Raw genomic sequence first — 16,434 nt, forward strand, 5'->3', positions numbered from 1 at the left:
ATTACTTTGATAAACGCAGTCACCACGACTTTAGTACGTGTCAAGAACTATATGGTTGTTCCAAAATCAACAGCCCCTTTAGGGCCGGTCCATGAGTGAGATTTCTGTTGAATTTCCTTCCTTCAGCTCTGCTGGGTTCCTCCGAGCTTCAGCAGAGAGGCTGAAGAAAGGGCTAGTACCCTATTACACCAGGCGTCAACGTCACTCCTCCGAGTCTCTGCCAACCTGGAGAACCTTACAAACGACCACTGAGGCTGAACCTTGACATAGAGGTAGTTCTGTGCCTCCTGGAGGTCGGCAGGGAGCAAGCTCATGGCCATTTCTGTTGGTATACACAGAGGGCTCTGTTCGTGTAATTTATGTAAATGAATTCAGCAGTTTGGGATAGACTCCGCTGTCTTCAAGTGCACAGAAGAGCAGCAAGGAAACGGAGTGAAGAGACCGTGAAGCTCTCCTAGAGAAAAAAATCAGGGCTTTGTTACATGGCCAGGGGGGCAGGGGGCATGCTGGCAATGGGCACGCGAGGATTAAGGAAAAGACCAGACGCCAGGAACACGAAGCCCCCATGTGGGTTAGATACTGCTCTCCCAACATGAGGGAGAAAGGAGAGAGGAGACGGGGTCGTTTTTGCAGGGTGCTGCATCTGCAGACAATCTAAGATTCTTTGCAAATACCACGGGGTTCTCCAAAAACCGGGAAAGGGAGCCTGGGTCAGTTCCAACAGGGACTTTCCGGGGCCCGAAAGACCAGAGGTATGAAGCAGAGAAGTCACCTACGATGGCTCCGTGTGCGTATTCATAGGTACATTTCCTGCCATTTGGGATGGGCTCATTCCAGTTCCTGGGTCATATAGCAGGACATAAAAATCTGAATGGGTAAAGTGAAGAGGGGAGGAACCTGGAGGCAAAAGTCATTATGATTACCTGCTGAAAACAGGCTTGGACAAGATTCTCAGGGAACATATTCCTGTTGGAGACATGAAAAGCAGTGTCACATTAAGGCAAAAGTGTTTTGTTTTTGGTTTCTGTCATACCCAATACATTGGTGAACATGAGTAGCACACAGAATCAGTCCTCTGGTTTCTCTTCTGGCTTCTCCTTTGCAAATATTTCCTTGGATTAAGATATTTTCCCCCCATGCTGAGCTTCAACCAAGTCTAGAAAGTGCTCTTAAACAACCATCACTTAGCTGATTCACTGAGTAACCGATAGGCTCGTTGTCCTTGGTGCCACACAGCATGGGCAGGGGGACGCTCACAGTCAAGGGACGTCTTTAATCTTCTGTCCCCTTCTGTGTTCATCGATGAGAATGTATGCTCACCGAGAGTCACTGCAATTGTTCCCAAGGTCTTTATGCCAATTGCGAATATCAGCATAATTACTGAATTACAAATGATGTGAATCGATGGAACAGGACTATGAAACGGAAGGTGTGGTTTTTGTAAACGCTAAACTCAACGCCTGGAAACTCAACCAAAGCAAGTGACTAAAATTTCTGTGGTTCAATTAGGTTTGGGAGGGCCACTGAAATGGAAAGAAAAACTGGCACTCAGCTTTCTTTGCAGTTTCTGAGGGTTTTGTTGCTCTCCTTCATGGAAACTGAACCTGGAAACTGTACATGATGCCTTTGTAAGGGCAGCGGGTACAAGAGAAATGATACCAAATTATAATCAACTGACACACTCGAAGGGAAGACCTTGGCCCTACGTCAGAAATCGGCAAATAAATGCCATTTAAAGTGTCAACAAAATATGTCATGCATATCTGTGTCTTTTTTTTTTACCATTCTCTGCTTTAACGGCTCCCTTAAAATTAACTGACCAATTTCCAGCCCTGATTGCTTCTGATAAAAGGGTTTCTCCTGTACCATTAAAAAGTGTATTTCTTTAAGTGTGCTTCAGAACTGACCCCCCACCCAGTCCAGCATCTTAATGCAATAAGTATATACTTTCTGCATCTCTGTCCATCCTGAATCCGGACAGAAGAGCCTGTTCCTCCCATCCCCTCTTGGAACCACACTCTGGCAAGCAGGCCTGGCTATGTAATTTCGGGGCGCAGGGCTCACTGAACACGCGCAATGATTCAAAAACTATCAGAAATTTCAAACCAGCGAGAGCAGAGCCTCGGAGCAAGCATGGGTCCCGTGTGATCGCAGCATCACGAGCCCACGATGCTGCCCGGCTGGCAAGACACTCACCTGATCAGATCTAACATGGCGTCCACCGTACTGACTTCTGGGTTGCTGCCTGTTCTGTCCATCTCATCCACTTTCTGGGACACACCAGGCTTGATGCTCACCACCAGCACGATGCCTATGGCCAAGGAGAGTACCACAGAGCATTAAGAACCTTCCAGAACACCTGCGCCCCCCCCCCCCGGCATCCTTCTTAGAACCAGTAGGCATGGTGGCACCAGACAATACTGGAATGAGGACTCTCAGGTCCAGCCAAGATGCTGAGCCTCAGCTGGGACCTCAGCGGTGGCCTTAATGACTTTTCCATTTAAATGAAGCAGAAGGAACTTTTCCTTTTTTTTTTTTTTTAATGAAGAGGTTGCATTCCAGAATTGCTACTGGAAACACCTGCTGATGAGAATTATCTATTTTCTTTGCTTTAGCTTATGAGGTCAGCCTAGGCAGGGGTTGGGGTGAGGGTGATTCCTTTTCCAGCTCAGGGCACCCATTCAATGTCTTTATGTAACTTTTACCCACAGATGCTGGTTATTTTACTGAGGCTCCTACAGAACAAGCCTTCTCTTCCTTCCATACCCCAAGCCTTAAAAAATCTGGAAAGCTGTTGTCTAATCCAAAAAAGGGTCAGGGTTAGGAAAAGTAGTATTCCCTGTGACTCTGAGGGGATGGAATGAGGACAAATAGGCATTACAGGGAGAGACAGTTCTTGCCGAAAGGAACTGTCTAAACAGGGAGTATCAGATCTGAGAGCGCCACTTTGGCCCCTGGAGGTAATGGGTTCCTGTCCTTTGAGGTGTCCAAGCAGAGGTGGGAGGCTGGAGAACAGATCAAAGCATCAGAGACTGCCTGATTGGGGGTGGGGGGGATGCCAATCCACAGGGGCAGGACGTCAGGATGCTGAGCAGGTCAGTTTTGCCAGTGAGAAGAGTCAGTGGGTGATGCAAGGACCATGGTGGGTGTGGTTCCCTCTTCCCTCGTCCCTCTCAGGGTTGCTGGAGAGAGACATACACTGGCTTTTCCCTTCATGTCTCCCTCCCTCAGGAACCTCATGAGGAGAGGTGGCTTTGGTTTAAGGCAGGGTTCAGGCCCTCCTAGGTGCCCTGCCTTACACCACTCCAACCTCACCACATCCTAACAATCCATTAAAACAGCAGCGGGGTCACGCTGGCTGCAACATCTGACTACATCCCAGCCTCTCTTCCCACTCGGGGCACCCTTCTTGAAACGTTAGGTCACAGGACGGACTGCATTTTCTTCACAAAAGAATGCCAAAGGTACAAGATCAGCGATAGTCCCGTATTAGAACCTTCTCCGTTTTTCAAGCGGAATTTATACTTGGCAAGACACTGCGAGCTCTCAGTACCATGTGAAATCTGAAATGCACCCAAATGCCATCATTTTGGAAATATTTCACAATTACACTCAACTCCACTATTATAGACTAATTACTCAGTTTACAGATTATATAAGCTCTTAGCTTCACCTCCTTCTACCCAGTGAACCTGGTAAAGCACAGAACTCTCACCCTCTTTCTGTTTCTTACTAGGGACATGAATAAGCAGCATCACGGCTGAACTTCAGTCAGTATTGTATTTTCTTCATAGAAAAGGTGCTGGGTAGACTTTAAGCCCAAAGGCTTCACGGTGGTTTGACAAAACTACGTTTTGAATTAAAAAAAAAAAAAGTGCCTTAAAAAAAGCCCAGCTACTTTTAAAGGAAAAGTCACCACTATACAGAGGAATAAGGAATCAGAAATAGAATTTACCTAGAATTACAGCGATGACAGTAGTACAGAAATAATATATGATGGCACGCAGACCAATTTTCCCGGATACACTGGAATCCAGCGCAGCTACACCTGCAGTGGGGCGTGGGGTGGGGGGAGGGGAGAAGTCAAGTTACATTAGTTTTCAAAAGAAGCCATTTCTAGGACTGGAGGTCATTCAATTCTCAAGGTGTGAAAGAAAGCGCCGAGAGCTGTCCTCCGCACCTGCTAGGCCTATCTCACACATTTTGTCTGGCTAAGATGCAATGGGCAAAAGAAGCTCTTCAAAACTGCGGACAGGGAATGGAGATGGAAGACGGGCGAGGGGCAGGCTGGCCTCCCCCGCTCACCCCGCTGCCTGGTCAGCAGCTGCTTCAAGAATTTCGTCAAGATTTGTACGTCACATCACCCCACAGCCTTTAGGATAAACCCCTTCTGGAATTCAGGATCCAGAGAAAGTTGATCTTGGAAGGACAGAGACGGTTCTTCCCTCACATAATGAACGTTGTAAAACTCACGATTGTTTCCCCTTCTGCCTTTTTCTGTCAGGGAGCTCAGAGTCAACCAAAAAGAAAACTTCCGTGTGTGATTATGAAAGTAATATGTGTTCGTGATAATAATCTGAAAGGAGGAAAATAAAAATCACTCCATCTCATCAGCCGTAGTGAATTTCCTGTCAATATTTTTTCTTGATTTTTTTGGTAAACATAGCTAATTCTACAGTTTTTAATCCTCTTATTCATACTGTATTATAAGAATTTTCTTGTTATAAATTCCCCCTGAGGGTAATTTTAATAGCTACATAATCTTGTCATGCGACCGTACCGTAATGTATTTAATCATTCACTTATTGCCGGAGTTTTGGAGAGTCTCAGAGCCAACTTCCATAATAAATCACAGCAATTTCATTATTTATCCTGGCTAGCACATTTTCTTCTTTTCATGATTTTCAAATCGCTTCTACGTTAACAACCTTATCGTGGCTGGCTCGGTGAGACAACTTAAAATACCCATCTTCAAGAGGTAGGATATAAATAGAGATTTCCAATTTGTAAATTTCCAGTTTAAGAGATTTATGGCCACACTGTTCGCTGTAGGCTCAAATGGTCTTTGGTAGCCTCTAAAATGACTGAACGTCGCCCGGAACTGGAAGGGTTGTCTAGAGTGTCGAGAAGAGTTGTAGAGGTGGGAGACACACATCCCTTCTTGCTAGAAACCCTTGCCCTCCAGTAAAGATGCTTCTCTAAAGTGAGCCAAGTGATGCAGCTATCTGGATAGCGTCTATGTTGGAAGACGGCACGTGGAGAAGCAAGCAAACCACCTTTCAGCAAGCTGTTATGTGAAGGTTTCAGACCCTATCTTGCCTAATTTCCAAAATGAGAACCTCATGTTGAGCCAAACGATCATCACAGAAAATCACTGCTTGAATCTCTGGCCTGCGTGAGTTGTCCCATAACCGTGAGCAAAGCCTTAAGTGCAGGGCAGCCCCAAGGAAAGGCCATAAACCTGTAGGCTAGCAGCATGCACAGGTAGTTTGTATATTCACTCCTGACACTGTAAAAGGCCCATCTACTTTTTTTTAAAGTGACTGGGGGACTACGCTTCTCACACATAATTGTACATATTCAATGAATGGGACAAATCTGTAAGGGAAGCTGTCATCATGATGACAGGACAAATCATCTCTCAGAAATGAATGATCTCCTATTTCACTTTGGTCTCTTAAACAAAGAGCAAATGGGCGCCTGGGTGGCTCAGTCGGTTAAGCATCTGCCTTCGGCTCAGGTCATGATCTCAGGGACCTGGGATTGAGCCCCACATCGGGCTCCTTGCTCAGCGGGGAGCCTGCTTCTCCCTCTGCCTCTGCCCCGCCCCCCCGCCTGTGCTCTCCCGCTCACTCTCTCTCCCTCTCTCTCAGATAAATAAAATCTTAAAAAAAAAGAGCAAACAATAATGCAAATATGTAAGTTTGCTAAGTATATTGTATGAATATAAAATGTGCTCTAATATTCTATTTCAGAGCTCTGGGCATTATTTTCATAAACAATCAAAATAATTATTTATATCAATAAGGTGATTAAAAGGAAAAAGAAAATCACCAATTCAACAAAACTCCAGGTAACCTGTATCAGCACACATAATCCTGGTCCAAGAGAGGATGTATTTTCAGACATACTGTCCTTGGGTAGATGTCTAATTTCAGCGGCTCCCAGCCCCTAAGGGGCTGACAAGTGACAGGCTCACAGGGTAGCCGCAGAACTGTTCTCGGGTACGTGTTTTGTGCCCTCTTGGGGTTTTCCTCCAGCAGGGAAACAAATTAAATCTATGTAGGTAATTGTTTCCAGCATATGTTAATATGTCTTAATTTGTCTTAATGATCTGGCCATGGGGCTGGTGCCTCTGCTTCTATTCCAGGACCTAGCTGGTAATAAAAGACTTCATAATAATGAGATTCTTGGCGGAAATATCTTAAGCAAATATATCCCCCAAAGCAGCCAGCCAGCTCCTCTCTGCTGGAGTACAGCACCTGTCTTGTAGTGACTTTCGGAAAGGGCTTTATTCCTCAAATCTACTTCAGTCCTACAATTCTCCTGGATAGATCAGAAACGTATTCGAACCAACCATCGTCCTTCTCTACATTTTACCTCTAGAGTTCCCCTTCTACCTCTCCAGTCACTGATCGGGGGCAGAACTGGCCCCCAAGTCCAGGCTCTTGGATTTACAACGTGGTGCTGAGGATAGAGGTGGGGACCACCGCAGAGACTGGGAACCTAAGCAGGAAAACAGCCTCATCTTTGAAAACCTCCATAAGTAACAGGAACATGCCTGAACCTGATTTGAAGATAAAATGCCTGTCTGGATGTCCTACTCACCCCACCTGCCAATCACAGCGATGATGCTGATGATAATTATAATAAAAATGATGATGGCATACACACCGGGTAGCGGGTGATGAGTGCAGGTTAAGTGCATCGCCTTCTTTTATGCTCAATATTCAGGTTCATCCCTGAATCCCAAACCCAGATTCGACCCCAAAGGCCAAATTCTTAACCACTATGTCCGGCTGGCTCTATCCATGTGCTACCAAATTCTAGACCAGCGCTGCCTCGTGCAACTTCTGGGATGGTGGAAATGCTGTTTGTACTGTCTGACGTAGTCACAAGCTACGTGTAGCTAACGAGCACTGGAAATGGGCTAGTGGGACCGGGAATTTTCACCTTGCTTAATTGTCATGAATCTCGCACGTGGGGTAACGGCCGCCATGCTGGACAGCACAATCTCGAGACCTTTCCAGAGTGTGCAGCATTTAGTGGGTGCTCAGTAATGCTGAACAAACAAACTCAAGCTTAACTCTTACAAAATTCAGTACAACCTCTTTACCTTGCCAACACGGGGTCAGGGGGACCCGATGATGAACCATCATTTCCTGGGATGCATTTCCATCAAGACACTGACCACAAGGCCTGAGGCTTATTCTTCTCTGCGTCCCCAGGGCATTAAATAAAGTGCTTTATGAATTTTGTACTTGATGCTTTCCCTGTGACAGAAAAAAGCTGCTTTCTTTTTTCTTTTCTTTTTTTTTTTTTTTACAGGTAGTCCCCTCCTTATAACATGAGCCCATTTCAAAGATCCACTCATGTGTCAGCAATTAGGAACTCGGCAGGTAGGTTCCTGAGAAACCACCCGTGCAAGGCAGTTTCGTTCAGTTCCCAGGGTGACCAACAAAAACACTCTTCATACACGCTAGACCTTCATGTGAGAACATATTCAGTATCTTAGTGTTTCTCTACCTACCTTTCCCCCCATCATCGTGTGCTCTCCCTGCCCCTCTCCCACCCTTTTAGACACTTTTCCCCATGAAATCTTAATACTACAGAAAACTGTACATCTGTGCATGTACTAGATGTATACATGTGCTTTTTACATAAAGAGTACCTTTGTTCCCCTAACCCTACGGAATCAGTCTTTGCTGCCTTGGAGGTGATATCGCTCCTGTTGAGAACGTGTGGTCTGGCTCAGTGGGTGTCATGCGAGTGGTACCTTAATCTACCCTGGAGAAAGCACCTCTCCATCACTTCCCCAGTCACACCCAGCCACGTGTACCTCGTGGCTACGACAGCAGCACAAATAGAGACTGTTTCCACCACCACCGAAGTCCCACAAGGCAGCGCTGGTCTAGAATTTGGTAGTGCATGGATAGAACCAACATGACATCGTGGTTAAGACTATGACCCCCATCACTTACTGGGGGGAAAGGCTGAACAGCACGCTCACCTTTATCCCAAACAGGTGGGACATCACTGTGCTTTATCCTGGGGTTTTACTGTCCACAGCCACCTGGATTTCAGGCCATGCCTCACGCCTGGTGAAGCCTGGTCACCCCTCTTTGCAGTCCATTCCCAGAACCCATTTCCTCTGGGAGCGGCCACCTGCCCTCTGGGAACGGACAGCTGAGAGGAGACTGCACACTAACACATTACAAGGCAGGGCACATTACAAGCCCAGAAACCAGACGTCAGGGTTTAAAACAGTTTATAGCGATTGGACAAGGATTTTATGTTTGTTCAATAGAAACACAAAAAGTAGGGCTAGCACTTTGTATGTCTTTGCTTTTTTTATATCTTTACCCCGTAATTCATTTTTATCCTAGTTTACAAAGATTACCGATCTGTGACAGACTGGAAATGAAAAAAAAAAAAAAAAAAAAAAAAAAAACCTGGATCTCTCCCATCCATCTAAAAAACTGGATGCTTCGCAAAGCCCTGGCACAGAGGGTGGGTCCTGTGGGCTTTTGGAGGGGCCAGAGATGTCGCCAGGCTGAGGTGATGTGGCAGACAGCATCTGAACTGGGCAGAAAAGGATGAGCAGGATTCTGACAAAGATTCTCTGCTTGACCATAGGCTCCTGAACCTTCTCCTAGGCCCATCTGTCTACTTCCTGCAAAATCCAGGTTTAGCAAGAACTCTGCTAAGTTAGTTCGACTAGAACCACCACCCTCGATATCTGGTCTGGTTCTCTGTCCTCCACCATCCCCCGGGGTGATGTCTGGCCACCCTGGCCTGTCTCCAGAAAGAACCCTGTTAGCTCAGTGTGGCCGGAATCCCCCAGGACCCCCAGCTCTTAGTGCTTCTCCACCCACTGACCCCCACCCTGCTCCTTGGAGATCAATTCCCACATGCGATGCTGTATTCAGAGTTGAGCCCAATCTCTTTCCCCCAACTGCGAAATCCCAGCACAGCGATCCCCACGCCTATCGTGATGGTCCGGAATAAAGTCTGCCTTACCACCTTCAAAAAGTGTCATTGAATTTTCATTTCCTTAACACGTCCAGTTTCTAGTGAGCCCAGGATTATCCTCTAAAACCAGGGACAGTTTCGAGGCTGGGCTGTGGCCTAGAAACAGGGATACCATCCAAGGCTGTCCTTGGAAGTCAGGGGCACCTGCTAGCTCTTTAAGACAGCACACTTGCTTTTGTACCTTGGGAGGGAGCTCTGAGCTGGGGTGCTGGCCAGAGCAGTGATAATCTATTAGAACTTTTTATAAAAACACTACAAAGGAAGCAGTTGCTATGGGATAAACAACAGCATGTTTTAAAAATAAACACCTGAGGGCAAAAGACTCCCCTGAGAGCTCTCTGATTAAGCTACCACCCACTGGAGAACAAAATTTTCCTGACGGTCTCCCTCCACCTTGTCATTAAGGTGTCAAAATTAACTCCATTACTGGAAGGTTTTGTTTTTTGTTTTTTTTTTTTGTCTGGTATTTGATGGTGCTTCACAATTGGGAATGGACACAAGACCCAAGAAACTCATTGTTGCAAGGAGTTCAAACCCTCCCATCCAGAGGACTCCGGTCCCTCTGTCACCGTCATGGAGGAAAACAAGCATGGACTCAAATCCCAGCCTTTGCCTCTAGACTCAGTTTCCCCATCTGTAAAAATGCACGTTTTCAATGCCTCTACCTCCTCCAGGGTAATTGTGAGGAGCAAAGCGAGTAACCTCATCTTGCACAGCTGCTGCAGAGATTAGAAACAGTATCTATAACACACCTAGTATACACAGTGCCTAGGACTTAACTGTGCCGGTAAATAGCCTCCATCATTACTGAATGAAATAATCGAATGGAAGGCACTCAGCAACTATTAGCTCATTCATTCCCTCACTCTTTCTCCAGAATCCTTCTGTATTCCTTCATCACATGGGCACCAAAGAGATCCTTTAAGAACATCCGTCAGGCCGTTTCACACTCTGGTATGACCTTCAATGGCATGGATGATAAGCTAGAGAATCCTCACCCCGGCTGAAGAGACCCCGAGGGAAGGGGGCCTGCCTGCCGCCCCAACCCAGCCTGCGCCACCTTCCAGCTTGGGCATCCCCCAGCCCTCACCCGGACAGACCCAGCTCCCTCTCACTTTGCAGGGACTCCTTTCTCTGTCCAACGAACGGCCTTCCCCCTACTCTTCACTTGTCTACGTTCACGTCTTTTCCTGGGGCTCCTTTCCTGAGTCACCAGGCTAAACCAGGCTCCTCTGTTTTCTTCACCTGGCACCCTGCTCATATCACATTTCACAAGTTGTATCAATGGGATCATTATTTATCGTCTGTCTTTAGCACTAGACTGTAGTGAGCAGCACGAAGTTCCTGGAGACCCAGATGCCTGCATGGTCACCAATGCACATCTAGTGCCCAACACGTAGGAAGAGCTTGATTAACGTGTGGTGGTTGAATGAGTCACTTAGTTATATATGGTTGCCTGCTGCAGCCCCCTCCCTCGGTCTCTGGTCCCTGGACGGTGGAATGTCCCAGAACGGAACTCGAGACTCTGCACTAGTCCCAGGTGCTGCTCTTATGATCTGTGTGATCTTGAACAGTCCTTGGAACTGTCCTCATCTCTGATGATGGAGATAGGGTCACCCCTACCTTACGACTTCCTTGGGTTGCTATGAGGGTTAAATGAACAAGTTCATTCCCCAGGGAAAACAAGGCTGGCTATGACCTCACCTTGCTATTCCAGAACACGGGGACATCTCTGCTGCCTGATTAATACCCCTGGGTGCGACAGGGGAAGAGAGGAGGCAGACAGGAGCATGCAAAATATATTTCTGTGCATGCTTGCCCATGACATCTACTTTTCTTAGAGGCATCAATACAAAGAACTCCCTGAAAATAGGTTATATCACCACCTTAGACTATTCTGTGAAGTTAACAAAATAAACCGGTCCTTAGGCAGAACCAACTAAAGGTCACTTTGCAGCCTCTACATTTGATGTTCAAAACGTGTGTCAAGAAGCAGCCAGCTGGTCTCCTGGTCTTCAGCCATTCAGGGAGCTGTTTGCAACTTTTTTTTTTTTTTTTTTAATACTACGGACCTTGGTGGTATTTGTAGTTGGGACCAACTTTTCAGAAGACCCCATGAGCTTTTATAGGAGGCTTATGATTCAGTAGGAGTATTAAACACACCTTAGACGATCTGAGGGACTCAGCCGTTCTCTTCAAAGTCCATACGAATGCTTTGACATCAGGACAGCCAACAGCTCAGTGAAACTTCTCTTTTTTTTTCTTTACCACAACCTAATTATTATTGAGCTCTCTTTTTGCTTCTCCTTATCCTATAAAATCAGTAGCTCAGGATTCTGGGTAGAAGCCACTTGTATGCTGGTGAATTTTACAATCTAGTGTCTTACAAAGAGTCAGTCTTTTTATAACGTTTTCCTTTCCAGAATGCATGCATTGAGCGTACTTGCATCTGTATGGCTCAATTCGAATATTGGCTCTGTAGCTTCTGATGCCAATGCAGGGACTTTCTAGAAACTTCTGATAGTATCAGGCATACCACAACACAGCATTACTATTTCCCTATTTCACAGTTGAGGACAAGTTAAGTAACTTGTCAGGGTTTCACAGCTAGCAAATGGCAGAGCCGGGATTCAAACCTGGGCAGTCTGGCCCCTTGGTCCGCATGCTTCACCACTAGACTCTCCTGTTCCTCTGTGATTGATACCAACAAAGGTTTCTGTTTAACCACACCTTGTCAGGCTCCTGGACCTCCTCCTAAACCCATTTGTGTATTTTCATGCAAAATCTAGTTTTCCTAAGAACTTTGCTAAGTTGGTTTAACCAGAACCCAGTATCTGATCACTCTGCATACCTAATTAGGCTCCCCATCCTCCACCATCTCCCAGGTGGTATCTGGCCACCCTGGCCTGCCTTCAGCAAGAATCCTACTAGGTTGGTTTAGCCAGAATCCCCCTTTCCCCTGATGGTTTCTCTTAGTGATTTTCCACCTACTGATCCCCCCTCCCCTGCTCCTTGGAGATCAATTCTCACTTGCTGATGCTGTATTCCGAGTAGAGCCCCATCGCCCCCCCCACCCCACTGTGAAATCCCACTGCAGTGGTCCCCACACCTATCATGATGGTCTGGGATAAAGTCTACCTTACCAACTTTAACAAGTGTCATTGAATCTTTTTTTTCTTTAACAATACTTCCCCACCTATGATCTCACTGATATGTGGAATTTAAGAAACAAAACAGAGGATCATAGGGGAAGAGAGGAAAAAAATAAAACAAGACAAAACCAGAGAGGGAGACAAACCAGAAGAGACTCTTAATCATAGGAAACAAACTGAGGGTTGCTGGAGGGGAGGCGGCTGTGGGGATGGGGTAACTGGGTGATGGCACTGGGGAGGGCACGTGATGTAACGAGCACTGGGTGTTATATAAGACTGATGAATCACAGACCTGTACCTCTGAAACCAGTAATTCTTTATATGTTAATTAATTGAATTAAAATTAAAAAATTAATAAACAAAACAAAACAGTACTTCCCCACCTGCAGCTCATTCGCCGTGTTCCTTTGCAGAGAACGGTGCAGACGGCGGTCACCTCTGTCACTTGCTTCCCCATGCCTAGACAGACCCCTGATGAAGGCACATGCTCACCCTTCCATCCGCACTCCTCTTCCCCGTGTCTCCAGCATTCTGCTCGAAGTCTCACTGTCCTCCTCGAGAGGTGCCGAGCCATCTGCTGTTTTCTTCTGCCTGGAGTCCCTGCCCTCTTCATCTGATTCTGATCTTTTCTTGAAAACTCCACCCCAGCGTCCCCTCCACCGTCCTCATTCCCACAAAACACTTATCACAATGCATCTTTCTTGCTGGACCAGGACTTATCTTTATGTCATGTGTGCCTAGCACAGAGCCTGGGACGTTGAAGATGCAATGAATGAGTGAGTGAGTGAATGAATGAATGAGTGGTATCCCAGGTCCATGCAGTCAACACAGAGGAGGTTTTTTAGAGTCCCTGCATGGTTTATCACTCCTTTTTTTAAAGAAACAAAATCAGGTTAGCTTACAGTCGAGCAGAGCTGTGAGCCAGTGTCCTGAGTACAGGCACAAGTTAAAGCTCATCCATGGTTGATTCTTGGGGCTTCACTATCTCAGAACGAGACTGAAGCAGGGCATATTTATCTCTTGCCACTTTTCATTTGATTACTGTGGCAAGCGGCACGTTCACTGTGGGAGCTCTACTCTTTGTACATTAGGTGCTCCTTTCTGCTTTGCAGAAAAGGCATCGTAGACATCACATTAATAGAATAAGTCCTCTGGCTTCAATAGCTGTGTTCTAACTCAACATGAACTTCCGGATGATCTTAGGAAAATGTTTAACTCGTGTGCAAAGCTGTTTAGTTCATCTTATTTTCTCGGTTCCCCATTGAGGCTTGGGAAAGTTAAAAAAAGCACTTCAGGCAAAGTCCAGTGGTTACAGATGTTGCAATTGAGGCAAGAAGTTCCTTCTTGGTCTGTATGGTTTTTGGCTACAACCCTGCCTTCCCCAGCATGGCGTTTTAGGTTTACAGGCCACCTGGGAATGGCAGTCTTCTAGAGATGAAACCACAAAAAACCACCAATGTTTCCAAAAAAGCACGCATACTCCACCCCCTCCCCCACCAGTTGAAGTTGACATTGCACTCTTAGCTCCAGTTTCACGGCATTGTATATTTTTAACTTCTTGATCAAAAATGCACAAAAAATCACTTTGCATATGAACATTCTTAGCTCCCTACAGTGAGAGGTACAACCAAATGATACGTGTGTCTTCCCTCCTACTTTCTTACCCACGAGGGAACTCGTGGACCCGACTGGCACAAGTCCTGGGGTCCATGAACAGGTGAGTGGCAGGCACCCCACCCTCCCACCGGTGGTTTTCTCTTCATCTGTTGTCATACAGTTGGGGTTAACAAATGTTGAGTTCCACCGAACCCCGTTTCAGGGGGGCACACGGGACAGTTCTTTCCACTGGAGGATGACGGATCGTACCCAGGTACACAGCTGTTTATGAGTAAATGAATACACAGCTGAAAAAAAAAAAAAAAAGCCTTCCCCAGCCCACACAATCCAAGTGTGTCATCGCTTGCAAACCCTGAATTGAAAAAATAGGCATCTCCAAAAACCTTGACTGACTTCTCCATTCCTCAGTGCCTCTTAGGGACATTTACACTCATTGCTTGATATGAGTCATAGTTGCTTGTTGTGTTCATTTATTTTGCCACATGATTCCACCTTAACGAACCTGTATCTTGAGAGTTTGAATCTAGTCTTGTCCTTCATCTTGACCAGCTGCTGGCTGGCTTCCTGTTATTGCAAATAAATGCTTTATTGGCACACAGCTATGCCCATCACTTACATATTGCTCGTGGCGGCTTTCTGGTGACAGCCAGTTGGGAAGGCACATCTGGCTTGAAAAGCTTAAAACATTCACTATCTGGTCCTTTACAAAAAAAAGTTTGCAGACCCCTGCTTGCTAGGAAACCAACTTACGTAGGTATTCTACATCTGGCTGTTGTTTCATAAATATTGTTTCTGTCTAAGCCTCTATAAGACTTAATTTTTTTTTCTTGGTTAAAATGTAGTGGAAAACCTCTGGCCTTAGAGTTGAGGTGAAGCCCCCCAAATCTGAAAATCCTGATGTAGAGGCCGAAGTGACAACCATTTAAAGTTTGAAACAAGTTTTTTTTAAACCATTGAAGGGTGGAGTCTTACATTTATCCTTGAAGATGTAAATCCAACCCAACTAGTGCTCTTGTCAAAATAGGAAAGTCATCAATAAACAGAATGCAAGTGTTTTCTACCAAAGTCTTATGTTTGGTACGTGATTTGTTCAGGAGGTGAAATCAGTACTAGGATCCAGGGACTCGGTGGCTTGGGGCGGAGGGAAAGGAGGGCGTCTCCTTGGCTTGGAATGGAATGAATTTGGAATGGAATGGATCTGGAATGTATTGCGCGGCACACCGCTGTGGCTTCCTGAGGGGCCGACACGTGTAGGAAGTCCAGAGCGGAGGGCCACAGAAGGGGTAGGAATAAGCACCTGGCTCCCAGGAGCAACCGTGCACAGGACGTGGCATGGACCCAGCACAGCCCAACCTGGACAGACTCCCATGTCCTGCAGGTTAGGGGCCTAGGCCCCAACCTGGCGGGTACCAATGGTACCCATTCTAGTGTGAGTCTCCTGATGGGGCCCCCAAGGCAAACCATCCCTTTGCAGCTCGGAGGAGGGCTCCCCCAAAATGGATATTCCTTGATGTTGGTCCTCCCAGGAAGAGGTCGCCTCTGGGCCAGGACAGGAAGACCTGTGTGACAGTGAAATTCTTCCTTTTCAAAACCTAGTGTCAGGTGGTGGGGTCAAGGGTGTGACAATGCCTGGAACATCTTCATGTGGAGGAAGGAACAGGCTGACAGCTAAGCGAAGGGGCAGCCCTCTTAAGATGCCCCGGGACTCTCAGAAGACCCCCATCAGGGAGCAGGTGGATGTCACTGTGGGTGCTTCCCCCACTTTCACTCCCCAGCCTTTCACAAAGCTTTGTCCCAGGGCACAGCCTGGGCTCAGCTATGCTTCGAAGAATTACGTTCTCATTCCTATCTTAGGACAGAGGAGCAAAGGGGGAGCTCCTCGGGGTCAGAGGGTGGCGGCAGGCAGAGGAGACAGCCAGGGGAGGGGTGCGCTGTGCCTGGCAGAGCACTTCTGGCCCAGGTGGTGGGGGCAGAGAGGCTGGAGTGGAAGAGTTGGGGACCTCTTCCTGAGCACAGCTGGGGCGCCACCTTGGAAAGATGCTCAAGGAACCTCGGGGAGCGGCCGTTGAGGGGCCATTCCCTTTCCTGTGCTGGTCCTAGGAGGCTCAAGTCATCATCATTTGTGTATTAAGGAAAACGTGCTCTGAATTTAAACTCACTGGCTGGGGAAACCTGGACCAGGATTGTCCAGAGCCACAGTTCTCAGGCATGTGCATAAGCCACTTCCCCTGCTATTCCCCTGATGGCCTGGTTACAAATACAGCTTAGACACCTAAATGTTAACGGGGCCCAAACAGATAGTCGGCGCCTCACGAGTGTGTCCCTCGGGATGTAAATTATGGGAAGGATTCTTTCAGTGCCTACACTGCCTGTGTCTGAAAACGCCTTGAGATTTTGTCGACTGTGCCTTTTT

At 46.7% G+C, this 16,434-nt stretch overlaps 1 protein-coding gene across 1 annotated transcript in view; it reads right to left on the reverse strand.

Annotated features, from left to right (window-relative positions):
* SLC1A1 (solute carrier family 1 member 1) overlaps positions 1-16,434 on the reverse strand; it is a 74,438-nt gene that overhangs the window by 18,262 nt on the left and 39,742 nt on the right. Inside the window, exons 3-5 of the mRNA XM_032427468.1 lie at positions 3,956-4,048; positions 2,197-2,311; positions 924-966 (exon numbers count right to left, since the gene is read on the reverse strand). Of these exons, the coding sequence (XP_032283359.1) occupies positions 924-966; positions 2,197-2,311; positions 3,956-4,048 (251 nt within the window). The remainder of the gene's footprint in view (positions 1-923; positions 967-2,196; positions 2,312-3,955; positions 4,049-16,434) is intronic.

The sequence above is a fragment of the Phoca vitulina genome, unplaced genomic scaffold (assembly GCF_004348235.1).
Source record: "Phoca vitulina isolate PV1807 unplaced genomic scaffold, GSC_HSeal_1.0 scaffold37, whole genome shotgun sequence".
In the NCBI taxonomy this organism is placed as follows: domain Eukaryota; kingdom Metazoa; phylum Chordata; class Mammalia; order Carnivora; family Phocidae; genus Phoca; species Phoca vitulina.